Source organism: Salmo salar, chromosome ssa22, assembly GCF_905237065.1.
Source record: "Salmo salar chromosome ssa22, Ssal_v3.1, whole genome shotgun sequence".
Lineage (NCBI taxonomy): Eukaryota > Metazoa > Chordata > Actinopteri > Salmoniformes > Salmonidae > Salmo > Salmo salar.
In genome coordinates, this window is record NC_059463.1 from 5,172,924 (window position 1) to 5,200,043 (window position 27,120).

The 27,120-nt window shown below is 45.0% G+C and overlaps 1 protein-coding gene across 1 annotated transcript in view; it reads left to right on the forward strand.

Moving 5' to 3' along the window:
* LOC106582667 (rho GTPase-activating protein 15) overlaps positions 1 to 27,120 on the forward strand; it is a 64,894-nt gene that overhangs the window by 4,894 nt on the left and 32,880 nt on the right. Inside the window, exons 2-5 of the mRNA XM_014165943.2 lie at positions 8,103 to 8,536; positions 10,568 to 10,754; positions 10,936 to 11,160; positions 13,601 to 13,764. Coding sequence (XP_014021418.1) covers positions 8,243 to 8,536; positions 10,568 to 10,754; positions 10,936 to 11,160; positions 13,601 to 13,764 — 870 coding nt within the window. The 5' untranslated portion in view covers positions 8,103 to 8,242. The remainder of the gene's footprint in view (positions 1 to 8,102; positions 8,537 to 10,567; positions 10,755 to 10,935; positions 11,161 to 13,600; positions 13,765 to 27,120) is intronic.

A 27,120-nucleotide genomic window follows, 5' to 3' on the forward strand; every position in this document is an offset into this window, starting at 1 on the left:
ACCCAGATTGCTGGAGTCATAGGAAGATTTTATGTCTATGGTTGGAGAGCTGTTAGAGTTCAGAACCTTCTGGAAATTAAAGGTTGGTTCTAATTCTTCCCATTTCTTGAAAACTGCTATGTTTTTTCACCCCTGATGATTTGAAAAGTTAGATTTAAACAAAGAAATCCATTTGAAATGCAGGAAATAACAGTATGAGTTGCAGCCGGACTGGATTTGTGCTGAGAGTTGTTCTATTGTTGCATTGAAAGATACGGATCTAATGACTCTTTTTTTATTTTTAGAAAATATATTTTTTAAATGCTTTCCCACCTTTTGATGTCACAACCAAACATACACATTAAAAGGCTGTAGAATGAATGTTCCTTAAAGACATGCTCCAGAACTTTGGCAACTCCTGCTTTGGGCTGGATGTGTAGATCATCGTTGCATAATTAGTGTCTTACCTCAATTAGCCATGAAATCCCTAGTTTGAAAGCAACTGTTTTTCTGGAGGCTGTGCTGGTCCATTTTCCCCCACATGGGGCAGCCCCCTAGAAATTCCAGTTCAACTAATGAGCTTTAGCCCCTCGCCATATGAATGATAGCTATCAAATTGCATATCATGCGCCCACAGCAGAGCGAGGGAGAGCAATGACGTGGTGCACATATCTTGCTGAGATGTACATCTGTCCAAATTAAAGATAGCAAGCCATATATTAGCTGTGGGGATTATTCAATAATGTAACAGCACGGGCAGCGCCATTGAGGCTATCTCCATTTTTAAGTTGCATGCACTATGCTCTACCAACTGAGCTACAGAGAACCACAAAAAGTGTAGAGTATTAAGACACATAGCCAGCAGGGTGGCTCCAACCCTCCAAGAGCCCAAACATTGACATCTATTTGACCAAAACATAGATGTCTTTAATGTGCTATACTGTATTGCACTATACTGCAATGTACTGTACTCTACCTACAGTGCTCTACTGTACTCTACTGCTCTCTACTTTACTGTAGCGTACTGTATCCGACTCTACTGTGCTGTACTTTACTGTGTTCTACTATACTGTACTGTACGCTACTGTGCTCTAGTCTACTGTATTGTACTGTACTCAAGTTTACTCTATATGACTTTCTTACAATTGAAGAAAGGGCCAATGGAATCTTGATCTAGTGGCCTTGGTTTGGAGACTTAGATTGGAGTCGGTAAGGACATCTACTTTGTGCATGACACAAGTAATTTTTCCATCAATTGTTTACAGACAGATTATTTCACTTATAATTCACTGTATCACAATTCCAGTGGGTCAGAAGTTTACATACACTAAGTTGACTGTGCATTTAAAAAGCTTGGAAAATTCCAGAAAATGATGTCATGGCTTTAGAAGCTTCTGATAGGCTAATTGAAATCATTTGAGTCAATTGGAGGTGTACCTGTGGATGCATTTCAAGGCCTACCTTCAAACTCAGTGCCTCTTTGCTTGACATCATAGGGAAATCAAAAGAAATCAGCCAAGAACTCTGGTTCTGGTTCATCCTTAGCAGCAATTTCCAAACGCCTGAAGGTACCACGTTCATCTGTACAAACAATAGTACGCAAGGACCACGCAGCCGTCATACCGCTCAGGAAGGAGACGCGTTCTGTCTCCTGGAGATGTACGTACTTTGGTGTGAAAAGTGCAAAACAATCCCAGAACAACAGCAAAGGACCTTGTGAAGATGCTGGAGGAAACAGGTACAAAAGTATCTATATCCACAGTAAAACGAGTTCTATATCGACATAACCTGAAAGGTCGCTCAGCAAGGAAGAAGCCACTGCTCCAAATCCGCCATAAAAAAAGCCAGACTACGGTTTGCAACTGCACATAGGGACAAAGATCGTACTTTTTGGAGAAATGTCCTCTGGTCTGATGTAACAAAAATATAACTGTTTGGCCATAATGACCATCGTTATCTTTGGAGGAAAAAGGGGGACGCTTGCAAGCTGAAGAACACCATCCCAACCGTGAAGAATGGGGGTGCGAACATCATGTTGTGGGGGTGCTTTGCTGCAGGAGGGACTGGTGCACTTCACAAAATAGATGGCATCATGAGGTAGGAAAATTATGTGGATATATTGAAGCAACATCTCAAGACATCAGTCAGGAAGTTAAAGCTTGATCGCAAATGGGTCTTCCAAATGGACAAAGTTGTGGCAAAATGGCTTAAGGACAACAAAGTCAAGGTATTGGAGTGGCCATCACAAAGCCCTGACCTCAATCCCATAGAACATTTGTGGGCAGAACTGAAAAAGCGTGTGCGAGCAAGGAGGCCTACAAACCTGACTCAGTTACACTGGCTCTGTCAGGAGGAATGGGCCACAATTCATCCAACTTATTGTGGGAAGCTTGTGGAAGGCTACCCGAAATGTTTGACCCAAGTTAAACAATTTAAAGGCAATGCTACCAAATACTAATTGAGTGTATGTAAACTTCTGACCCAATGGGAATGTGACGAAAGAAATTATTATTCTGACATTTCACATTCATAAAATAAAGTGGTGATCCTAACTGACCTGCAATGTTTATACTAAAATGAGTTATCTCGATCTAGAGATCTCCATTTATCTCTATGATGGACACTTGACGCAGATAACCCTGTTATTTTTCCAAAATAATTAGTTAGAGGCATAAGTAATTCAGTCCATCAACAAGTTTCAGATTCATACAATCCACACTGAACATTTTACAGAGAACAATACAGAGTATATCTATCTAAATTCAATGTAAAGGTTTCAAAAATATGGTTAAAAATCATGTTTTTACTATTTTTTTTAATTTGGTATGCAAATACAATTTCAAAAATGAATCTGATCACTACTATGCATGGTTCTCCCTTTACTGTAACTTATACACTATGTTTTAGTAGTGACAAATTTAGTGGGGTTGTAAGAAATTCAGGTAAATATTTTAAATATGCAATAAAACAAAGTGTGTGAGTATGTCTACCTATGTTGGAATGTGAACAAATGTGAATTTTTTTTCCCAACCCCCAATTTGTACCTCTTCTGTAGAATGACCCATATAGGGGAGAGAATGCCATTTGGAACAAAACCTTACTATAATGCTAAGCTGCATGTCCCTAATGGTCCTAAAAAGAAAAGCCTGAACCTGATATGGCCTTCGCCCTGCTGGCGAATTTTAGTAAGCATTAGTTAGGATTTGAAATTATAACACATTGCATAAACCAACATAAGAATGCAGTATTGGCTTAGTAATAATATTCATCTGTTTTAAAACACAAGTTTCACTATGAATTCCAATATACATACATGCACTTTTAAACTCAATCAAGCTATTTCTGAAAGGTTTGGTGAGGTTTTGGATAATATTGTCTTAAAGTTACATGCTATAATACTCACAAAGGTTTTTAGTAAATCAGACAGGTCATTTAGTCCTTATTGAGTAACAGCCACAGGTTGTGAATGGTTGCTACATAGATTTGCAATAATGCTGAGTGCTACGTGTTAACAAAATGTATTGAGCAAACCACACTGTGTCATGCATGCACGCCTGCACGCACACACAAAATGTATTAAGTAGATCACCCTGTCTCTCGCTCTCTCTCTCTCTCTCTCACACACACACACACACTGAATTTTATTATTTCTGAGCATCCAGCAGGCTTTCTCTGCCCTCCTTCATTTCATGAACAAAACAATAACAAATGTGCTGGGGCGAACAGTGGCGCTGTTTCCCCTAATGCGGATTCCAGCTTTAACCAAGCTGCATGCCAAGGTTAAATCTAGGCTTGGTTTTCTGTATCGTAATCACTCCTTCACCCCATCTGCCAAACTAACCTTGATTCAGATGACCATCCTACCCAACACTTTTAATCCCCGCCCCCTGCCCCACAGGATGCTTTTTGCCACTTGCCAGGCGTCATTGTAAATAAGAATTTGTTCTTATCTTAATTGCCTGGTAAAATAAATAAAATTACAATAATTATGCTCCTCTTCCTGCACCTCAATCTCTCTCTAATTCTGAAAGGCTAGTCTCCGACAGGGACCCATATTGACCCGAAATGGAATCCTATGCCCTGGTCAACAATAGTACACTATTTAGGGATTAAAGTGACATTTTGGACGCATCACCTCCAGAGAGTGTTTCAGTGATTCAGTGTCTCTCTCTGGTCTGCTCATCAATGATTCACACAGCAGTGAGAGCTGAGAGTATGAAAAGCTGTTTTGGCCCTGGATGTAACAGCCCCATGCAGGGATATACCAGCTCAGTCAGTTAGGACAATCTTCACAGCTTATCTTCAAATAGGAGTGGTATTGCAGGGTTGAAGGGAGTGTTGATCACTGTTGATCATTTGAAGTGATACAAATGTCATTCATATTTATATCAATAATGGTAATTGGATGTTCATCCAATGTGATTTGCAGTAAACAAACACGTGTTCGGTCAGTAAACAGTACAGTCCAAGCCGGATCCCTGATGTCGTGTGTCAGTCACGCTTGTCTTCAAATAGTAGTGAGGGTCATTGCAGGGTGGAATGGCAGGGAGGGACAACTTTTGATCCTTTGACAATTATCAACTTAATATTTGTGTTTAAATTTAGTGTGGATTAACAAAAACAAGGACCATTTAATCTAGGCTAATCCATGATACCTGGCACATCAACAGCAGCTAGAGAGACAGACTAGCAATTTGGACTATGCCCTGTAGTTTGTGGAAAATGTGAAATTCCCAATTTTCTCGATTCCGCTTCTTCCTGACTCCTCTGAAAGGCTAGAACATAAAAATAGAATAAGAGAATGCATTGTGTCTCTGTGGATCTATGGGTCAGGCATGATACCCAAGGACATATAACTCATACCCATAGAAACAGAATTCCTTCTCGGACCCAATGACTCTAATGGGGTTTCCCTTTCTATTTCTATGCTCATAGCACAACCAGCACATCACGCAAATCTGATGTGACTTCCAAGTAGTGGCAGTGACAAATAACACTTCTTTCCCAAGTGTTCATTGTTGCGTGTTCTTTGTTCGAGTTGGAGTTGGAGTTAGAGTTGAGGAGTTTTAAGGCCTAGCTCTGTTGATTTGGCAGTTGGGTCTATTGACTATTCAGACAGCTCTGAGCTATAAGCACGGAACAATAATCAATGGCTGGATGATCAGTGAGGCGAATGGCCTAGGCTGTTTGCGACACGTGACAGGGGCCACACACACACACACACTCAGGAAGGCATGCACGGAGGCAGAGGCCCACACACATATACTCTTCTGGCAAATTGGTCCTGAATGGGAGGGTAGCATTAGTTACTAGGGTTCACTGAGCTCATCCAAGATCCCTCAACTGGGATTAGGAGTGAGACTGTGTGTGTGTGTGTGTGTGCATGCCTTCATGCGTGCATTTGTGTGTGCCTTAGTGTGTGTGTCAGTTGGCAGTGCCACTAGCCTCGTTAACTCTCTATTGGGTAGTCCCCTAATCCTCCCTAAAGCAGAGCAGATGATGAGACTCTCTGCTGGGCTAACGTGTGACTGACTAGTCCAGTGTGTCTTCATTGTTTTGGAAGGTTGACTGTTGACTGGCCAGCTGGGATGTTAGTACTGTGACAGATTGCATCATAGAACCCCCAGCCCCTCCATCTTTACTGCTGACCAGCCAACCTCAAGACTGACCACAACACAGACATGGTGATTAGATCTACGTGTCTCTCATATACATGCATTTGTGCAGGCATGCATTCACAATATAATACACACACAAGAGTGCACGCAGTCTACAGTGTAACTGGATGTTGATGTCTGTCTGAGCTGGACTTTGTTATTTCTCTATCTATCTTTCTCATTCTCTCTCTCTCCCTCTCTTGCTCTCGTTCCCTCTCTCTCTCCTTTTTCTCTGAACCCCCCCCCCCCCACCTCTCTCTCTCTCCACTGTTGTTGTTGTTGTTGCCAGGCCTGAGTCATGTGGGGCCCTCTCTAACTGGCACAGCCTGGCATGGGGGGTAGCTACCCCAGTTCTGAGAGTCCGTCTGCCAGCATATGTGTCTCTCTCCCTCTCACTGTCTGTCTTTCTGTTCGGGTGTGGGGCTTTAGTCTCAGTTCTCAGAACCCAGAACCAAATCTCTCGTGGGTTGGCCAACTATATTTATATAAATAGTTTGTCACAAGATAGTAGTCTCAACCTGGCTCTCTCTCTCCATGCTCGTATCATTGGCCAACCTGTCTCTCTCTTCATGTTGGCCAACATGGTCATAACAGGGTTAGTAATCTCATTTGTTTCCTATTTTGACTCATTCTGGTATTGAGTGGAACAGACATAGCGATGGCCACCAGTGTCGAAAGATGCAGAGGGAAAAGAAAAAGAGGAGAAATAGGACCTCACCATACACTTTGGATGTTGATGCTCTGAAAGTGGTTTCCTGTTTTTGTGCTTGCCCTGCTTCTGTTCTGTTTTGTATCTAACACTTATGTATGTATGTATGTGTATGCATGTTTATGTATATATGTGTATATAAATAAATATATGTATTTACCCCCAAAATATATGGGGGATTGGAAATGATGCCGACAATTACATTGATGGAAGTGACAATCTATCCGCAATATTAAAGCCCCCCCCCCAAAAAATAAGAAAATATTAAAGAAAATATAAAAAACACTTGTTGTTTCAAAATCCACTGCTAGAGCTTCTGATAGAAGTCTAGACATAGTCGATGGATGGATAGATAGATGGATAGAACGCTAAGATCCAGGCTCGGAACACATATGTGAGGGAATTGGGAATCCCATCAGCTTTGATGCTTTACCTGCTGTGTTGACTCTTGTCAGCTGGCGCGCACTAAAACAGTACACAAACGCACACACAAACGTACGTAAGCAAACACACACACACACACACAAACGTACGTAAGCAAACACACACACACACACACACACACAAATGTACGCACGCACGCAATCACACACACACACAAACATACGCAAGCATGCACAAACACACAGGCCTCACACAGAGCTTTTTTTTTTTATTAAAGTGCTGCTGTGCTGTGGATTATGAGAGATAGAGATCTTTTTGAAACCTCCTTGAGTGCAATATTTACTGTGCGAGAGGGAGAGAGAAGATAGAGAGAGGAGGGAGAGAGGAGGGAGAGAGGGAGGGTGAGAGAGAGAAAAGGCCTCAGCCTCTCTGCCAGTCTGGTACTAAGACCTGCTGTGGGCTGCTCTCAGGATCTCAGTCTCAAATGGGTGTTCTGTTAGGTATGTTATGTAAGTGGGTCTGGTAAGGGCAGAGTTGTAAATGTGTGTATGTGTTGTTATGGTTGGTCGGTGGACAGTTTTAGCTCTCTGATGATGCCATGGATAAAAAGGATTTAGATACTGGTTGGTTGATCAGCACACTCTGGTTTCTTTCTCTCTCTCTCTAATTGCATGAGCCCCATTAAACAAATGAAGGATTGCAAATCAATGGCAATGCCCTCTTTTTAGAATACAATTGCTTTGTAACATAATTACTACTTGATGTTTATATTATGCGAGGAAATGGTGTGGATCCGTAACGTTTGTTTGCCAGTTAGTTCAGAGCTTTGTTGTGTATTAAGGCCTTGTATGGGGGTGGTAGGTAGCCTAGCGGTTAAAAGCATTGGCCAATAACCGAACGATCGCTGGTTTGAATCCCAGAGCAGACTAGGTGAAAAATCTTTCGATATGCCTTTGATCAACACACTTAACCCTAATTTCTCATGTAAGTCGCTCTGGGGAAGAGCGTCTGCTAAATGACTAACATATAAATGTATTGAGATCTAAGCTTAATATAGGGGTCTGAGATTGTGATACTCCTTCCCTGTGGCTCTGTTGGTAGAGCATGGTGTTTGCAACGCCAGCCTGGTGTGTGCAACACCAGGGTTGTGGGTTCGATTCCCACGGTGGGCCAGTACAATTTTTTTTTTTAAATGCATGAAATGAAAATGAAATGTATGAGATGTATGCATTCACTACTGTAAGTCGCTCTGGATAAGAGCATCTGCTAAATGACTAAAATGTAAATGTAAATATTAAATGGTGTTGATGTGATGCTTGCCATATTTTGTCCATATTTACATTTAACCCAGTTCTGTTCTGTTTGTGTTTCAGAGCATGGCGCTGGCCTGGCAACAGTCATCGCCGTTACCCCGTGCCAGTGTCACCTGTGACCCCACCCTCGCCACCCTTCCCCTTGTCCCCAACACCCCCCACTGAACCCCAGTCTAACCAGCCAGGAACATCCATCCACCATGCTGTCAGGCAGCTGGCGCCGTTCCCCAATAGCCTCACCCACCAAGCCCTCAGCCTCCACCAGAGGGAGTATTACCAGTGTGAGCAGTGTGTCCAGCAGGGGGAGCCGTGCCAGTGTGAGCAGCAGTGTTAGCAGTGTGAGTGTGCCTACTGTGTGTGGCGTTCCCAGTGGCACGGTGGTGTTGGAGGCTCAGTATGACTACCAGTACCGCGGGACAGATGGACGACAGGTCTGCATCCGAGAAGGGGAGCGGTTTATTCTGCTCAGGAAGACGAACACTGACTGGTGGCAGGTAAGGACGTCCTGTGTGGCTCGGTTGGTACGAGCATGGTGCTAGGAATCCAGCTGGGATCGCATACTATAAAATGTATTGGGAAAATCCTTACTTCCACTTAAGTCAAATTTAAACTTAGTCATGTATTGATGTCAATGGAAGCTACGTGAAAATTTGACTGAAATGAATGTTAGGATATGCCCCTAAATCGTTCTAGATAAGAGCATCTGCTAAATGGCATATATTCTGAACAAAAATATAAACACAACATGTAAAGTGTTGGTCCCATGTTTCATGAGCTGCAATAAAAGATCCCAGAAATTTTCCATACGCACAAGAAGCTTGTTTCTCTCAAATTTTGTGCACAAATTTGTTTGCATCTCTGTCAGTGAGCATTTCTCCTTTGCCAAGATAACCCATACACCTGACAGGTGTGGCATATCAAGAAGCAGATTAAACAGCATGATCTTTACACAGGTGCACCTTGTGCTGGGAACAATAAAAGGCCACTCTAAAATGTGCAGTTTTGTCACACAACACAATACCACAGATGCCTCTAGTTTTGAATGTGCTTGCAATTGGCATGCTGACTGAAGGAATGTCCACCAGAGCTGTTGCCAGAGAATTTAATGTTAATTTCTCTACCATAAGCCGCCTCCAATGTAATTTTAGAGAATTTTGCAATACGCCCAACTGGCCTCACAACTGCAGACCATGTGTAACCACGCCAGCCCAGGACCTCCACCTTCGGCTTCTTCACCTGTGGGATCGTCTGAGACCAGCCACCCGGATATCTGATGAAACTGTGGGTTTGCACAACCAAAGAATTTCTGCACAAACTGTCAGAAACCATCTCAGGGAAGCTCATCTGCAAGCTCGTTGTCCTCACCAGGGTCTTGACCTGACAGCAGTTTGACGTCGTAACCAACTTCAATGGACAAATGCTCACCTTCGATGGCCACTGGCACGCTGGAGAAGTGTGCTCTTCATGGATGAATCCCGGTTTCAACTGAACCGGGCAGATGGCGTCGTATGGGCAAGCGGTTTGCTGATGTCAACGTTATGAACAGAGTGCCCCGAAGTGGCGGTGGGGTTATGGTATGGGCAGGCATAAAGCAAATCAAAGTTTATTTGTCACGTGCGCCGAATACAACAGGTGTAGACCTTACAGTGAAATGCTTACTTACAGGCTCTAACCAATAGTGCAAAAAAGGTATTAGGTGAACAGTAGGTAAGTAAAGAAATAAAACAACAGTAAAAAGAGGCTATACACAGTAGTGAGGCTATAAAAGTAGCGAGGCTACATACAGACACCGGTTAGTCAGGCTGATTGAGGTAGGAGTGAACATGTAGATATGGTTAAAGTGACTATGCATATATGATGAACAAAGAGTAGCAGTAGCGTAAAAGAGGGGTTGGGGGGGTTACGGACAATGAACACAATTGCATTTTATCGATGGCAATTTGAATGCACAGAGATATCGTGACGAGATCCCGAGGCCCATTGTCGTGCCATTCATCCACCGCCATCACCTCATGTTTCAGCATGATAATGCACTGCCCCATGTCGCAAGGATCTGTACACAATTTTACGAAGCGGAAAATGTCTCAGTTCTTCCATGGCCTGCATACTCACCAGACATGTCACCCATTGAGCATGTTTGGGAGGCTCTGGATCTATGTGTACGACAGCGTGTTCCAGTTCCCGCCAATATCGAGTAACTTCACACAGTCATTGAAAAGGAGTGGGACAACATTCCACAGGCCACAATCAACAGCCTGATCAACACTATGCGAAGGAGATGTGTCATACTGCTTGAGGCAAATGGCGGTCACACCAGACACTGACTGGTTTTCTGATCCACGCCACTACCTTTTTAAAGGTGTCTGTGACTAATAGATGCATATCTGTGAAATCCATAGATTAGGGCATAATTTATTTATTTCAATTGACTGATTTCCTTATATGAACTGTAACTCAGTAAAATCTTTGAAATTGTTGCATTTTGCATTTATATTTTTGTTCAGTGTATATATTTTTATTACCAGGTTCGGAGGATTGGGGCAGCCAGTAAAGCCAAACCCCTGTATGTCCCGGCTACGTATGTGGTGGAGGTGCCCATCACTCCTCTGTCGTCAGTACGACAACATGTCAACAACAATATGTCAAACCACGGCAACATGAGACTCCTGACCCGGTCATCTCTCTCTCCCTGCTCTAACAACCAGTACTCAGGTATGGGGGTGTGGGGTGAGTGCGGGGAGGGGGTGGAATGGGGTGGGGTTGTGTGTGTGTGTTTTGTGTGTCATACGGTCAATTAATCTCCATGGTCCCTTAGCTAATACAAACATGTAATAAACACACACATCGATCTTATTTCGTTCACTCTTCTCCCTCTCCTCTCCTTCCACAACAGTGCCCAAAACCTTCTGTCGTTCCATGGAGGACATCAACTCTCACAGTGCCTTCAGAGGAGTCAACCGTCACAGCCCTACCCCAGGTCTGGGAGGAGGAGGGGGCCACTTCCCAACCATGCCCCTCGCTGCGCTCCCCTCCAACACCGCTACCTATTCCACCGGACAACTGATGGTCCCTGGGGGCCCCCAGACCCCCATGGGCCACTCGGCCCCCATCCCCCGAAGTAAGATTTTTCTTGATAATTAAAGTACATACAAGGCTGGCTTTGACTTCATGGTCAAAATGCTTCAGCTTTTTAATAAATAATAGCACAATTAATTGGAATAAATTGTTGTGGCCTTTTATGGGTGGCGCTATCGCCTTTTCTTTTTTGGACTACATAGAAGGCTGCTCCAGCCGGAGACAACAACACATACATTGCATTCGGAAAGTATTCAGACCCCTTGACTTTTTCCACGTTTTGTTATGTTACAGCTTTATTCTAAAATGGTTCAATTGTTTTCCCCCTCATCAATCTATACACAATAACCCATAATGACAAAGCAAAAACAGATTTTTCGCGATTTTGGCAAATACATTAAAAATACAAAACTGAAATATCACATTTCCATAATGTGATATGTCACGAGAATCAGATGGGAGCACAGGGCTTCCTTCAGGTGCCTGAATGCCGCTTTGGCCTCATCCGGACACTTCACTGTTTTTGGGAGGTGAGCCCTGGTCAGATCGGTAAGGGGGGAGGCTATAGCCGCAAAGTTGGGGATTAAAACTAGCACCTGTAGATCTTGGCTTGGGCACGCTGGGCCTTCTCCATATGTTCCCTTACCACTGGCCACATGGCTGTCATCCGCTCCCTCATCCTTTTTACATGTTACACTATGCTGCGTAACGGGGTCGGCTGGGCTTTCCACACCTCCTTGGTGAGATCCAGTAGGTCGCGTGGTCTCCTCCCGTAGAGGAGTTCAAAAGGAGAAAACCCAGTGGAGGCTTGGGGCACTTCTCGGATTGAGAACATTAGGTGGGGTAGTACCTGGTCCCAGTTTTTCCCGTCCCACTCAATGACCTTCCGCAGCATTTGTTTGAGCGTCTTACTGAACCGTTCGACGAGCCCATCCGTCTACAGGTGAAAGACGGAAGTCTGGATCTGCTTTATCTGTAGGAGAGCACACAACGCTTTCATTAGTCGGGACATGAACTTGGTACCTTGGTCGGTCAGGATCTCGTTCGGGATGTGCACCCGGCTGAAGAGGTGGAACAGCTCCCAGGCGATTCCCTTGGAGACTGCCGCCGATAGGGGAATGGCCTTGGGATATCGGGTGGCATAATCACTATTACCAGGATGTACCAGTGTCCTCGGTACATCCTGTGGGCCCAACAGGAGGTGACGTAGTTTATTGCGTAGCCCATCTTGTCTCAGGGGCCCGCTGTTGGCATCGACTCCTCTTGACCTGGGAAATTCCATGCGAGGTGACTCCACGGTGGTGGGGTCGTCCTTCTGTCCCCTCCGACGGGTCTCCCCCTGGTGGCTTGTTCACGGTACACCACAATAAGTATTCAGACCCTTTACTTAGTACTTTGTTGAAGCACCTTTGGCAGCGATTACAGCCTTGAGTCTTCTTGGGTATGACGCTACAAGCTTGGCATACCTATATTTGGGAAGTTTCTCCTATTCTTCTCTGCAGATCCTCTCAAGCTCTGTCAGGTTGGATGGGGAGTGTCACTGCACAGCTATTTTCAGGTCTCTCTAGAGATCGGGTTCAAGTCCGGGCTCTGGCTGGGCTACTCAAGGACATTCAGAGACTTCTCCCGAAGCCACCCCTGCGTTGTCTTGGCTTTGTGCTTAGGCTTGCTGTCCTGTTGGAAGGTGAATCTTGGAAGGATCTCTCTGTACTTTGCTCTGTTCATCTTTCCCTCGATCCTGACTAAACACCCAGTCACTGCCGCTAACAAACATCCCCACAGCATGGCGCTTGGCATTCAGGCATTCAATCTTAATTTCATCAGACCAGAGAAATGTGTTTCTCATGGTCTGAGAGTCTTTAGGTACCTTTTGGCAAACTCCAAGTGGGCTGTCTTGTGCCTTTTACTGAGGAGAGGCCTGATTGGCGGAGTGCTGCAGAGATGGTTGTCCTTCTGGAATCTGTGCCTCGAAAGCAATCCTATCTTGGAGCTCTACAGACAATTCCTTCGACCTCATGACTTGGTTTTTGCTCTGACATGCTCTGTCAACTGTGAGACCTTATATAGACAAGTGTGTGCCTTTCCAATCACGTCAAATAAATTGAATTTACCACAGATGGACTCCAATCAAGTTTTAGAAACATCTCAAGGATGATCAATGGAAACAGGATCCACCTGAGCTAAATTTCGAGTCTCATAGCAAAGCGTCTGAAAACGTATGTAAATAAGGTATTTCTGTTTTTTATTTTTAATACATTTGCAAAAATGTCTAAAAACCTGTTTTCGCTTTGTCATTATGGGGTATTGTATGTAGATTGATAAAGAAATAAATAAATTTAATCCATTTTAGAATAAGGCTGTAACGTAACAAAATGTGGAAGTCAAGGGGTTTTAATTCTTTTCAAATGCACCGTGCATGACATTAAAATGATTAAGGATAATACATAGAGCCTGAACACCTTTTTCCCACTTTGGTCCTTTAGGTAAGAGTTCCTGCAACCTGCCGAACCCTTATGAGGAGATCGAGGTGAGGGAAATGGGTCTCGAGATGGGGCTCAGTGGATGGAGCACGCCCATCGGTGGTGCTGCCAAGTCCCTCAGCCAGTGGGAAATGGCAGAGGCCGCCCGCAGACACAGCCATCTGCAGGTAAGACTGGGCCAAGTGGGCCAAGATACAGACACACACGGACACGACACACACAGACACACACAGAGAGAGGAAACACGCAGACAAGAGGCATAGGTTTAAGCTATGATACTTCAGATAGCCTTGGTCAACACACCAAGACACACAGACAGGACAAGGACTAGACAACAGCTACTGTATGCTATTTCAGAAAGACACCCGGACAGAGAGACTAGAGCTATGCTACTTCAGATACAATGTACATCATTTGGGAAGTGAAGTTATAATTAGTCTCATTCCATACACCTATGTGCTATTGCCAACTCTGCTATCGTTGTCATTCCATGTATGGCTTAATGATGAGGCTATATAATAACAGCTATCCCTATTCTAGTCTCTCGTGATAGACTGTTTATACCATTGCGTCGAGTAGCTGGCTATCGCACACGTGAGATTAGGTTCTGGGTGCCGACCGAAATAATCCTTCAACAGGTACTGATGATGGTTGTGGTAAAACAAACATGTTGATTTGTGATAATAAATCAACAATTTAGCTTTTTTGTTAGAGCCAACATCCATTCATATGAAAACAAGAATCAGCCACTGCCAAGTTAGAGTCCAGACGGGATGGTTTTTGGATGGCGTTCAAAAAGCCACTCCATGAGTGAACATGATTGTTGTGATTTTATGAGAGTTGACATCTAGCCCTGTATTTTTCTTGTCTCTGGATGGGCCATCTCTCTTTCTTTCCTCTCTTACTTATTATCCCTCGATCCATCTCTGCGCCTCCTTCCTCCCTCTCTCTTCTCTCCCCCTCTCTCTCTCTCTCTCCCAAGGGCTTTTCTTCACTCTCTTTCGCTCTCTCTCGCTCGCTCTCCCTCTCTCTCTTTCTCTCTCTCTCTCTCTCTCTCTCTCTCTCTCGTGTCTCTAAGCTCAGTAAGCAGGATTAGAGCAACATCCATGTCACATGCTCCTATTTTCCCTCAAAACACACACACACGTGGGAATGTTAATGTTGTCTTAATATAAGCCACAATAAAAGTCCTGCCATCTCCCAGAATGGCCCAGAAGAGGCTGTAAGCTTTTTGCAATAGCTGTCTACTAGTTCTGTGGCTCCACAAAAATGTAAATCTGCTATGGTTCAAATGAGCCCTCCTGCCCCTAACTGAACACCTGCTACTGGCCATGCATGTCATACTGTACATGCACCACATGCACGAACACACACACACACACACACACACACACACACACACACACACACACACACACACACACACACACACACACACACACACACACACACACACACACACACACACACACCCTTACAGAGGTACAAATGTACAAATGACCTCAACTAACTGACTCGTTACTGGTACCCCCTGTATGTACAGTTGAAGTCGGAAGTTTACATACACTTAGATTGTAGTCATCAAAACTAGTTTTTCAACAACTCCACAAATTTCTTGTTAACAAACTAGAGTTTTGGCAAGTCAGTTAGGACATCTACTTTGTGCATGACACAAGACATTTTTCCAGACAATTGTTTACAGACAGATTATTTCACTTATAATTCAGTGTATCACAATTCCAGTGGGTCAGAAGTTTACATACACTAAATTGACTGTGCCTTTAAACAGCTTGGAAAATTCCAGAAAATGATGTCATGGCTTTAGAAGCTTCTGATAGGCTAATTGACATGATTTGAGTCAATTGGAGGTGCACCTGTGGATGTATTTTAAGGCCTACGTTCAGACTCAGTGCCTCTTTGCCTGACATCATGGGAAAATCAAAAGAAATCAGCCAAGACCTCAGAAAAAAATTATGAACCTCCACAAGTCTGGTCCATCCTTGGGTGCAATTTCCAAACGCCTGAAGGTACCACGTTCATCTGTACAAACAATAGTACACAAGTATAAACACAATGAGACCACGCAGCCATCATACCACTCAGGAAGGAGACGTGTTCTGTCTCCTAGAGATGAAGGTACTTTGGTGTGAGAAGTGCAAATTAATCCCAGAACAACAGCAAAGGACCTTGTGAGATGCTGGAGGAAACTGATACAAAGGTATCTATATCCACAGTAAAACGAGTCCTATATCGACATAACCTGAAAGGCCGCTCAGCATGGAAGAAACCACTGCTCCAAAACGACCATAAAAAAGCCAGACTACGGTTTGCAACTGCACATGGGCACAAAGATCGTACTTTTTGGAGAAATGTCCTCTGGACTGATGAAACAAAAATGGAACAGTTTGGCCATAATGACCATTGTTATGTTTGGAGGAAAAAGGGGGAGGCTTGCAAGCCGAAGAACCCGAAAATGATGTGGATATATTGAAGCAACATCTCAAGACATCAGTCAGGAAGTTAAAGCTTGGTCGCAAATGGGTCTTCCAAATGGACAATGACCCCAAGGATACTTCCAAAGTTGTGGCAAAATGGCTTAAGGACAACAAAGTCAAGGTATTGGAGTGGCCATCACAAAGCCCTGACCTCAATCCCATAGAAAATTTGTAGGCAGAACTGAAAAAGCGTGTGCGAGCAAGGAGGCCTATAAACCTGACTCAGTTACACCGGCTCTGTCAGGAGGAACGGGCCAAAATTCACCCAATTTATTGTGGGAAGCTTGTGGAAGGCTACCCAAAACATTTGACCCAAGTTAAACAATTTAAAGGCAATGCTACCAAATACTAATTGAGTGTATGTAAACTTCTGACCCACTGGGAATGTGATGAAAGAAAGAAATGCTGAATTTAAATGTATTTGGCTAAGGTGCATGTAAACTTCCGACTTCAACTCTAGCCTCGTTATTGTTATTTTATTGTGTTACTTATTCGTTTTTACTTTAGTTTATTTGGTAAATATTTTCTTAACTCTTTCTACATTGTTGGTTAAGCAATTCACGGTAAGGTCTACAACTGTTGTATTCAGCACATGTGGTAAATAATGTTTGATTTGATAAACAGGTCAGGCCTATAGTGAGGGGTTAAGTCGGAGTAGGGTTGCAAAGCTACCATTAATTTACCAAAGTTACCAATAGTAATCTGTGGCATTCTATGGTAACTTTGGCCATTTATACTTGAATAACTTTAAAAAAAGTGTTTTTATTTTTTATATCTGTGTCCATTTTTTCCATGAGTTTCTAGTGGATAGACCATTTGGTTAAAGAAACAATTTCCTAATTATCAGGTTTGAAGGTAAGACCATGATGCAGACTGTGTCGGAGTAACAATGTTTATTACAGCAACGGGATGCAAACGACAGGTCAAGGCAGGCAGGGGTCGGTTACCAGAGTAGTGGGGGAAAGGTACAGGACGGCAAGGCTCAGGATCAGGCAAAGTGGTCAGGCAGACGGGCTCAGAGACAGGACTGGCAAGGGTCAAAACCTGGAGGGTGAGAAAAAGAGAGACTGGGGAAAAGCAGGAGCTGAGACAAAACCGCTGGTTGACTTGACCAATAAAACTAACTAGCAACAGGGATAATGGGGCAGATGGATGACACCTTGAGTAGGGTGGAGACAATCACAAAGACAGTTGAAACAGGTGAAACAGATCAGGGTGTGACAGTACCGATAAACCGGGGGGAGAGTTTGCAGGATTCCACCCAGCGGGGCAGATCCCGGGTGGATAGCCATACCTTCTGCCCGAGACGATACCGGGGAGCCGGGTCTGATGGCGATCTGCTTGTCATCGATGCCTGGAGGTGGTCTTGAGGAGCACCGTCCGGGCTCTCCTCCAGGTACGACGACAGCGGCTGACAAACATCTGGACAGAAGGAATACCGACCTCTTTCTCCTGCTCGGGAAGAGCGGGGGCTGATACCCCAGGGAACGCTCTAATGGCGATAGGCCCATGGCAGAGCATGGAAGGGTGTTGCAGGCGTATTTGACCCACACCAGCTGCTGGCTCCAGGAGGTGGTGTTGGTGGAGATCAGGCAGCGCAGAGTAGTCTCCAGATCCTGGTTGGCTCGCTCTGACTGGCCGTTGGACTGGGGATGGAATCCGGAGGACAGGCTGGCCGACGCAGAACGCCTTCCAGAACCAAGATGAGAACTGAGGGCCCTGGTCAGAAACCATGTTGACCGGCAGTCGATGGATCCGGAAGACGTGCTGCACCATGAGCTGGGCCGTCTCCTTGGCAGAGGGTAGTTTGGGGAGAGGAATTAAGTAGGCGGCTTTGGAAAACCGATCCACCACAGTCAGGATGGCGGTGTTGCCATCAGATGGGGGAAGACCCGTGACAAAGTCCAGGGAGATGTGGGACCAGGGACGGTGAGGGAAAGGCAGAGGTTGGAGGAGACCAGCCGGAGCTTGGCGAGGAGTCTTGTTTTGTGCACACACTGTGCAAGCGGCGACGAATGTGGAGACGTCAGAGTCCATGGTGTGCCACCAAAGCGTTGTCGCACAAAAGCCATGGTCTGGCGGGAGCCCGGGGGGCAGGCCAGTCTGGAGGACTGGGCCCACTCCAGGACCATGAAGCGGACCACGTCAGGCACAAACATCCGGTTCTCTGGACCCCCCCGGGGTGCGGCTGGGAACGCTGTGCCTCCCGGTCCTGTTTCCCTATACCCTGGCTGTGCCGTCGCCAGGCACGAGGTGGGAAGGATGGTCTCGGGTGCCGAGGTAATAGCCGTGGGGCTATAATGGCGAGACAGTGCATCTGGCTTAACCTCTTACATCTAGACGTTCCGCTAGCGGAACACCTGCTCCAATATCCAATGATGGGCGTGGCGCGAAATACAAACTCCTCTAAAATACAAAAACTTCAATTTTTCAAACAAATGACTATTTCACAGCATTTTAAAGATAACACTCTCCTTTATCTAACCACACTGTCCGATTTCAAAAAGGCTTTACAACGAAAGCAAAACATTAGATTATGTCAGCAGAGTACCAAGCCAGAAATAATCAGACACCCATTTTTCAAGCTAGCATATAATGTCACAAAAACCCAGAAGACAGCTAAATGCAACACTAACCTTTGATGATCTTCATCAGATGACAACCCTAGGACATTATGTTATACAATACATGCATGTTTTGTTCAATCAAGTTCATATTTATATCAAAAAACTGCTTTTTTTACATTAGCATGTGACGTTCAGAACTAGCATACCCCCCGCAAACTTCCGGGGAATTCGCTAACATTTTACTAAATTACTCACGATAAACGTTCACAAAAAGCATAACAATTATTTTAAGAATTATAGATACAGACCTCCTCTATGCACTCGATATGTCCGATTTTAAAATAGCTTTTTGGTGAAAGCACATTTTGCAATATTCTAAGTACATAGCCCAGGCATCACGGGCTAGCTATTTAGACACCCGGCAAGTTTAGCACTCACCAATATCAGCTTTACTATTATAAAAGTTTCATTACCTTTTGTTGTCTTCGTCAGAATGCACTCCCAGGACTGCTACTTCAATAACAAATGTTGGTTTGGTCCAAAATAATCCATCGTTATATCCGAATAGCGGCGTTTTGTTCGTGCGTCCCAGACACTATCTGAAATGGTAAATCAGGGTCGTGCGCATGGCGCAATTCGTGACAAAAAAAATCTAAATATTCCATTACCGTACTTCGAAGCATGTCAACCGCTGTTTAAAATCCATTTTTATGCCATTTTTCTCGTAAAAAAGCGATAATATTCCGACCGGGAATCTCCTTTTAGCTAAACTGAGGAAAGTAAACAAAGCTTTCGGTCGACGCAGGCACGAGCCTGAGTCTCACAGTACTGTAACCAGCCACTACCCAAACGCGCTACTTTTTTTCAGCCAGAGCCTGCAAAGCCACGATTCAGCTTTTTACCGCCTTCTGAGACCCTATGGCAGCCGTAGGAAGTGTCACGGGACAGCTAAGATCCTCACTCTTCAATAAACAGAGACAAGAAGAACGACACCTTGTCAGACAGCCCACTTCCTGCCTGAAACCTTGTCAGGTTTTTGCCTGCCAAATGAGTTCTGTTATACTCACAGACACCATTCAAACAGTTTTAGAAACTTTGGAGTGTTTTCTATCCATATGTAATAATTATATGCATATTCTAGTTACTGGGTAGGAGTGGTAACCAGATTAAATCGGGTATGTTTTTTATCCAGCCGTGAAAATACTGCCCCCTAGCCATAACAGGTTAACATTCTTGAAACCCGGACGATATGAGAGGAAGAAGTTGAACCGTGTGAACAGCAGGGCCCAACTTGCTTGCCTGGAGTTGAGGCATTTGGCGGTGCAGGGATACTCCAGATGTTTGTGGTTGGACCATATGATGAACGGGTGTTCCGCCCCTTGCAGCCTGTGCCTCCATTCCTCCAACGCCATCTTCACTGCAAGAAGCTCACTATTTCCCACATTGTATTTTTTCTCTGTGGCGTTGAGGCAATGAGAGAAGGTACAGGGATGTAGCTTCAGGTCCAGGGCAGAACGCTGGGACAGGACCGCACCCACTCCTACATCCGACGTGTTGGCCTCCACCACGAACTGACGGGAAGGGTCAGGATGAACCATGGATGGGTGCAGTGGTGAACCGATGTTTGAGGTCCCGGGAACGCCCGGTCAGCAGCAGGGGACCATGTGAACGGAACCTTGGGAGAGGTGAGTGCTGACAGGGGGGAAGCCAGGGTGCTGTAACCCCGGATGAAGCGGTGATAGAAGTTGGCGAACCCCAGTAAACGTTGCAGCTGCACCCTGGACGAAGGCTGGAGCCAATCCACCACCGCACTCACCTTCCCAGAATCCATCTGGACACTCAAAGCGGAGATGATGTACCCAAGAAAGGGGATGGTGGAGCGATGGAACTCGCACTTCTCTGCCTTAACAAACAGCTGGTTCTCCGGGAGGTATTGAAGAACCTGTCGGACGTGGAGCACATGTTCCTGGGGGTGCGGGGGAAGATGAGGATGTCATCAATGTAGAAAAGACAAACCGGTTCAACATGTTGTGGAGTACATCATTTACCAGAGCCTGGAACACAGCAGTGTCGTAGGTGAGGCAGAATGGCATGACCAAATACAATCTTCCACTAATCCCCCTCCCATTTCCATACCAGGTGTTCCGTAGAGCCAGCTTGGAAAACACGGTGGCCACCTGGAGTGGCTCGAAGGCTGAGGAGATGAGTGGTAGCTGGTAACGGTTGTTCACCGTTATGTCATTGAGTCCCAGGTAGTCGATGCATGGGCGAAGGGTCTTGTCCTTTTTCTCCACAAAGAAAGACCCTGTGCCGGTGGGAGAAGATGAACTATGTATAAATCCTGCAGCTCTGGAGTCCCCAATGTAGGTGTCCATAGCCTTGGTCTCCGGTCCCGACAGCGAGTACAGGTGTCCCCGGGACGGACTGGTGCTAGGGAGAAGGTCAATCCTGCAGTCATATGGTCGGTGCGGCGGAAGCGAAGTGGCCTTGTTGAACACATGGCGGAGAGGTCCGGGGCATCTTCCGAGCCCCCAGGAAGACGTCCTGGGGCAGGTTGCACTGACTTTAGACACTGGGCGTGGCAGAACGGACTCCAGCCCATGATGGCACCATAGACCAGTTGATTAGGGGATTGTGTCACTGGAGCCAGGAGTATCCCAATACCACGGGAATCTGAGGAGACTTGATTAGCAGGAATTGAATAATCTCGCTGTGATTCCCTGACACCCATAGGTTGATGGGAGTGGTAATGTCAGTGACCCGCTCTATAGAGCGCCTGTCCTGCACTCTAACATCCATGGGAGTGGACAGAGGCTGAGTGAGGATGTTCAGCTTGGAAGCCAGGGTAGCGTCCAAAAAGCTCTTATCTGCCCCAGAGTCAATGAGGACCCGGCGAGATTGAGACTGGATTCCCCACAGCAGAATGGCATGAAAAGGGGTGTGAGCAAGGGAAGCAGGAAAGTTCTCCCTATGGACTCGCTTCTACCAGTGAGCCTGACCTTTTTAAAGGACAAGAGGACACAAAATGACCAAGAGTCCCGCAATACAGACAACTCTTCATGTTGATCCTGTATTGCCATGCCGCTGGCGATAGCCCAGCTCTAGCTAGTTGCATAGGTTCGGGAAGCGGTGACTCAGCCATCTTCGCGACTCTCGGGAAAGGTCGGGAAGCCTCGGGTTCTCTCGGCAACGGGATTGTCGGGGACTTCCAGGATAACTCTGAGGCAAGGTTGAATCCCTGGACATGAGAGGAAGTCAAATTTCCTCTCCCTCCGTCGTTCCTGTAGTTGCCCATCGATTCGGATGGTCAAAGTGATGAGGGAATCGAGATCCGTAGGTAACTCCCAAGCAGAAAGCTCGTCCTTGACCTCCTCCGAGACGCCGTGCAGGAACATATCGAACAGTGCTTCCTTGTTCCAAGCACTCTCCGTTGCCAATGTGCGGAAATCCACCGCATAGTCGGCCACACTGCAGGAGTCCTGCCGAAGCTGGATCAGCTTCCGGGCAGCTTCTCTCCCGGAGAAGTGGGCGTAAAAACATTCTTCACCTCTCCCACGAACCCCTCCAGACTAACGCATATGGTCTACTGTTGTTCCCATACAGCAGTAGCCCAGGTGAGGGCCCTCCCGTATATCAGTGTCATGAGAGCTATCTTGGAGCTCGAAAATGAGGGCACACTGAATTAGAAACGCCCGTCAGGTGCTAAACTCTCCATTGAAGCGTTCCGGGTTGGGTAAACGGGGCTCCCGAGAAGGCGGAGTGGCCGATGAGACGGAGCTGCTAGCAGCTGGGTTACTGAGGGGCTGTGGGGTTAGCAGCGTGGTAGACTGCCTCCCAGACAACCCGCGGAACTGCTCCAGCAAACTGCCCAATGCCCGGTCATGTCGTTCAGCCAACGTTTGGTCCCCCTCCATAAGGCCACGAAGCAGTTCCTCGTGCCTCCCGATGGTGGCTCCTTGGGAGGAGATGGCATCGCGCAGCTGGCCCGGGTCTGCTGGGTCACCATGGCCAGTTCGTACTATCAGGTTTGAGTTTGAAGGTAAGACCCAGATGCAGACTGTGTCAGAGTAACAATGTTCATTACAGCAACAGGGGATGCAAACGACAGGTCAAGGCAGGCAGAGGTTGATAACCAGAGTAGTGGGGGAAAGGTACAGGATGGCAGGCAGGCTCAGGGTCGGGTCAGGCAGAGGTCGGTAATCCAGAGGTGGGGCAAAGGTACAGGATGGCAGGCAGGCTTAGGGTCAGGGGCAGGGGCAGTCATCAAAACATTTACAACAAAGACATATTGACATAGTAAAATAAATGAAAGTGTGTAAAGGATATTTCATGCTAAAACCCATCATTGTATTCAAGTTGATGGTTTATATTTAGGAAAATGTTTTATAGCTTTGTCATTTCTTTAATAAATAAAAAAAACTCTAATTTGATTATTTAAAATATTTTACATGTGATAAGGCCACACAGAGTTTCAGAGATAAGACACCTGCGATAATCTGAAGCACCCCAAAAGGCCACCAGATGTCCTCTCATAAAATTCCCACAAAAACCAGAAAGTTACCAAAATACTGGTAGTATACTAGTAAACTTAGAAAGATTCCAGTAATATACCCATCCTCTGCAATCCTAGGTTGGAGTCAGATTTAGGTGTTTCCTGTCAATTGAAGGTAAAACAGCAGTGACACACGTCATTGCCATGAAACCACAGTAATTTCCTTTACCCCCAGTGCACGGCAGATTAAGATACAGGAAACACACGCACACACACAAAAGGATTGTTGCGCAAATATGCATTTAAACATGCACAGTTCAGTGAACAATGACATTGTTTTGTACTTGAAAAAAATCTGTTTGCTGCTCATTTTGTACACGCTGGACATCCTATTAGCTCACTGAGATACCTTGGAATAGAACTGGTCAAGATGTCACGCAGGAGAGGGGACATTGAGAGGAAACTTCCTCAAATCTGATTTTTTCTGGATCCACAGGCTCAACACACTGTCTCCTCTTGGCCTTAATAAGGAGTTTGACTTGAAACCGTTTTTATAGTTTCAATATGTAAAAGAAATAAATGTTCATCCTAATTGAATATTATATGTATTTTACTGTAAATATTGATCACATTCCCTGTGTATGATCATATATTTTGATACATTGAATGTTAACATTGTGAAACTATGTTAGAAATTAAAAAATGTTACCTCCTGTTTCAGGAAGTGATGTCAGTGAGTACTGCCCCTATATATAGGACCTTCCACCCCCACCTGGGATATGGATGCCTGATGAAGACCTAAGGGTCGAAACGTTCTTAATAAATATCACCTGGGATCATGAGCAGCAGTGTGCGATGTTTTCCATTCTGTTTTCCATTGTTTTGTAAATTGAACATGAATCCAGCCTCTCTCTTGATATTTTGAGTATTTATAGAGATGCAGTATTACGTGCTATTACAAAACTAGTTTATTTATTAAAAACGAGTTTGTCCTCAGTACTCAGAAAGTTAGACCTCAGTGCATTCCCCTGGAGTACACTACCGACACAGCAGTCGTATGTGTCCGTGTGTGTGCGTGTCCGTGCACGTGCGTGTCTTATACAGTATAATCCAGGGGTTTCCAAAATGTTTTGGCCTGTGACCCTATTTTGGTATTTAAAAGAAATTGTGACCCCACCATGTAAAAAAAGTGATGTAATCAATGGCCAATGTTTACTTTTTAATTGGGGCAATGACAGTCTATTACAAACAGTGGTGTGTATTCATGGGTGCCAAGGGAAGCCAGGCTTCCCCAAATATTTGACCAATAAAAAAATTATAATATAGAAAATAATTCATATTTCGTCTCTCTGTGTTTTCATAATTTCCCGTCAATTCGCAATTGACTGAATCTCACCGGAAAAATCATCAGAGCGAAGGAAACAGCACCCCTAAGTCTCAGTATATGTAGCCCATGTATCTGATGCAGTCTGAACCAAAAGAGTATGACATGTTGCAGTCGTAGCGTTTGATTGATAGATGTCAGTAAGCATTTGGCCTTTCTTGATAAGAAAAGTATTAAAGAATTAGCCAATCAGCGTTGAGCTGAGCTCAACTGTGGGTTGTCCTAGTTCTGCAAATGGGGATTTGGACTTGTGGTTTTGACTTAATTCTCTGTACAGGCTAATGATTATGACGGCGATTCTGATCTAACCATAAATTATTATGTTGTGCCACTGGCCTGAGACGATTGAAGTTCGATATGTAGCCTAGATGTAGCCTAGACCTTTTAGGCTCATGTTAACTAGCTAGCTAACTTAGCTGGTTAATTGTTGCCAATGTGAGAAAGTTAGGCTAGAAAGTATTTTAGCTAGGTAGCCTATGACAACAAAAACGAAAAGTGTACTGTATAACAGAGCTATAAACCGTTTTGCCAACGTGGAAGAGAGGATGGCATTGGCTTTTACTTGCACGCACACACACCACATTAGCAACACTGTATCTTTTTTGGGGGGTTCTTTTAAGTTTGTTTCAGTGTATTAAACTAAGCATATATAGCCTTGTTGATTTGATGATATTTAAATGCTTAAGTTGAAATGATACTGAAATAGCAGAGGGAGTGCTCCTGTTGTCTTTGTGCTGACTTAAGTTAACTCCGTGGTTCTAAATCAGTTGTTCTTTAGTAAACTGTCTTAAACATAAACTTGCTTGACCATGTTGCAAGTCATATAATGGTTTGTTACATCCAGTCTTTGCTTTGTGGACTTCACCAGACAGAAGTCCACTTGTTAATTGCAGGCGTTATGGCAGGTTGCCTATTTTAAATGCACTGAATGAGGTAGGAGTTGATACAGGTGCCGGTATCCCAGTTAGAGGACAAGGATAAGGAGAGAGACTTGGGGGTTCGTGCAATTAAAGGGACAGTTAACAAAAAAGTTTGAGTAATATTAAAGCCTATTCTACAGCTGCACCCAAAAGCAGTCTCTTCTGGTTTTGCTTTTGATCCACCTGGTTTGATCTTGATCTCACACAGACCTCATCTTGACCCTACCTCAGACCGGCCACTGGTCTGGGAAGAGTCGATGTTAGCCCATAAGTGGTCAGCCAGGATTTCTATGGCACCAGCGCCGTCGACCAACAAGACCACTGTCAGCATAGATGGCTTGGGGCAGAGAGCTGTTGCACCTCCCCATGAGGAGCACGTTGGGAGTAACTGGGTCTGGTCAGGCAGAAGCACCCTGGTTCACCCTCTAACCCAAGGTAGTAGCAGGGAGAATGATGGAACGTTCAGAGCCGTCATTAAGAATGGCATATGTCTCCATCGCCTCCTCACCATGATGTAGGATGACTCTGACCACTTTTAACATTACTCATGGTGACTGTTTGGACAGTCAAGGTAAAGGACCCCCATCTCGGCTTTGTCGGTGCTGACCATAAGGACTATCCTGTGCTCTTGCTATATGTAGTCATGTAGTACTGTGAGGTGCAACTCCTTGCAGATGTTGCATGGCTTTTTTAGGGTGCATTACTTTGGAGAGTGTTTTCACCCACACCTCCAGCAGAGGCCTTGAACTGGGATCCAATCCCTGATCTTCTCCCTGGAAAGCTGCTTGAATTCAAGACATGAGCCTAGAAAGTGTTCTTCCCCTTCACAGTAAGGACAATAGAATTTAAACTTGTTTGTTCTGGTTTAATTTGCTGCTTACCACGAGGAGAGCTGTAACTGGCTTGTTTGTGGTCACGTTCACTGGTCAGGAACTTGTTAGTCGTACCCAGGTGCAGTGGTTCTTTCCAGTTAACCTCCCTCTTGTCCTGGTAGAGAACAGAAGTTGTCTGGGAGAGTCTTCTGGTCCCTGCAACCAGTCAGACAGGTTCTGGAGGGTATAGGTTTAGGCTACTCCATGTCCTATAATACCACGAGTCAAGCAGTTTTCAATCAACCCATCATGGTCCAGGTGGCAGTTTACCCAGCAACCAGTCTACATGTGAGCCACACTTGAGCTCAGCATCCTGGTAACCTTCCAATGGGGTGGCAGCGTAGCCTAGTAGTTAGAGCATTGGACTAGTAACTGAAATGTTGCAAGTTCAAATCCCTCAGCTGACAAGGTACAAATATGTTGTTCTGCCCCTGAACAAGGCAGTTAATCCACTGTTCCCCAGTAGGCTGTCATTGAAAATAAGAATTTGTTCTTAACTGACTTGACTAGTTAAATAAAGGTGAAGTTAGAAAAAATAAGCTGATGGGGCTGTCCATTCAGGGCATTGAGAGCTGAGGTGTATGGCCTGGTGTTGTACATGTATACATTTGCCTGTTTCTGTGCTCTTGGCACTTAAAACTATTATTTTCTGAGATTGGGTTTTGTAGGGGTAAACCTCATTGTCTCTCAAATGGGCTGGGGGCTGTTTCCCCCTCATGCTCTTTCCAACCAAAACAGGCTCCTCTTTAGGCCTAGCTCCTGCTGGACTGCTGGATGTGCGCTTGCTGCACTT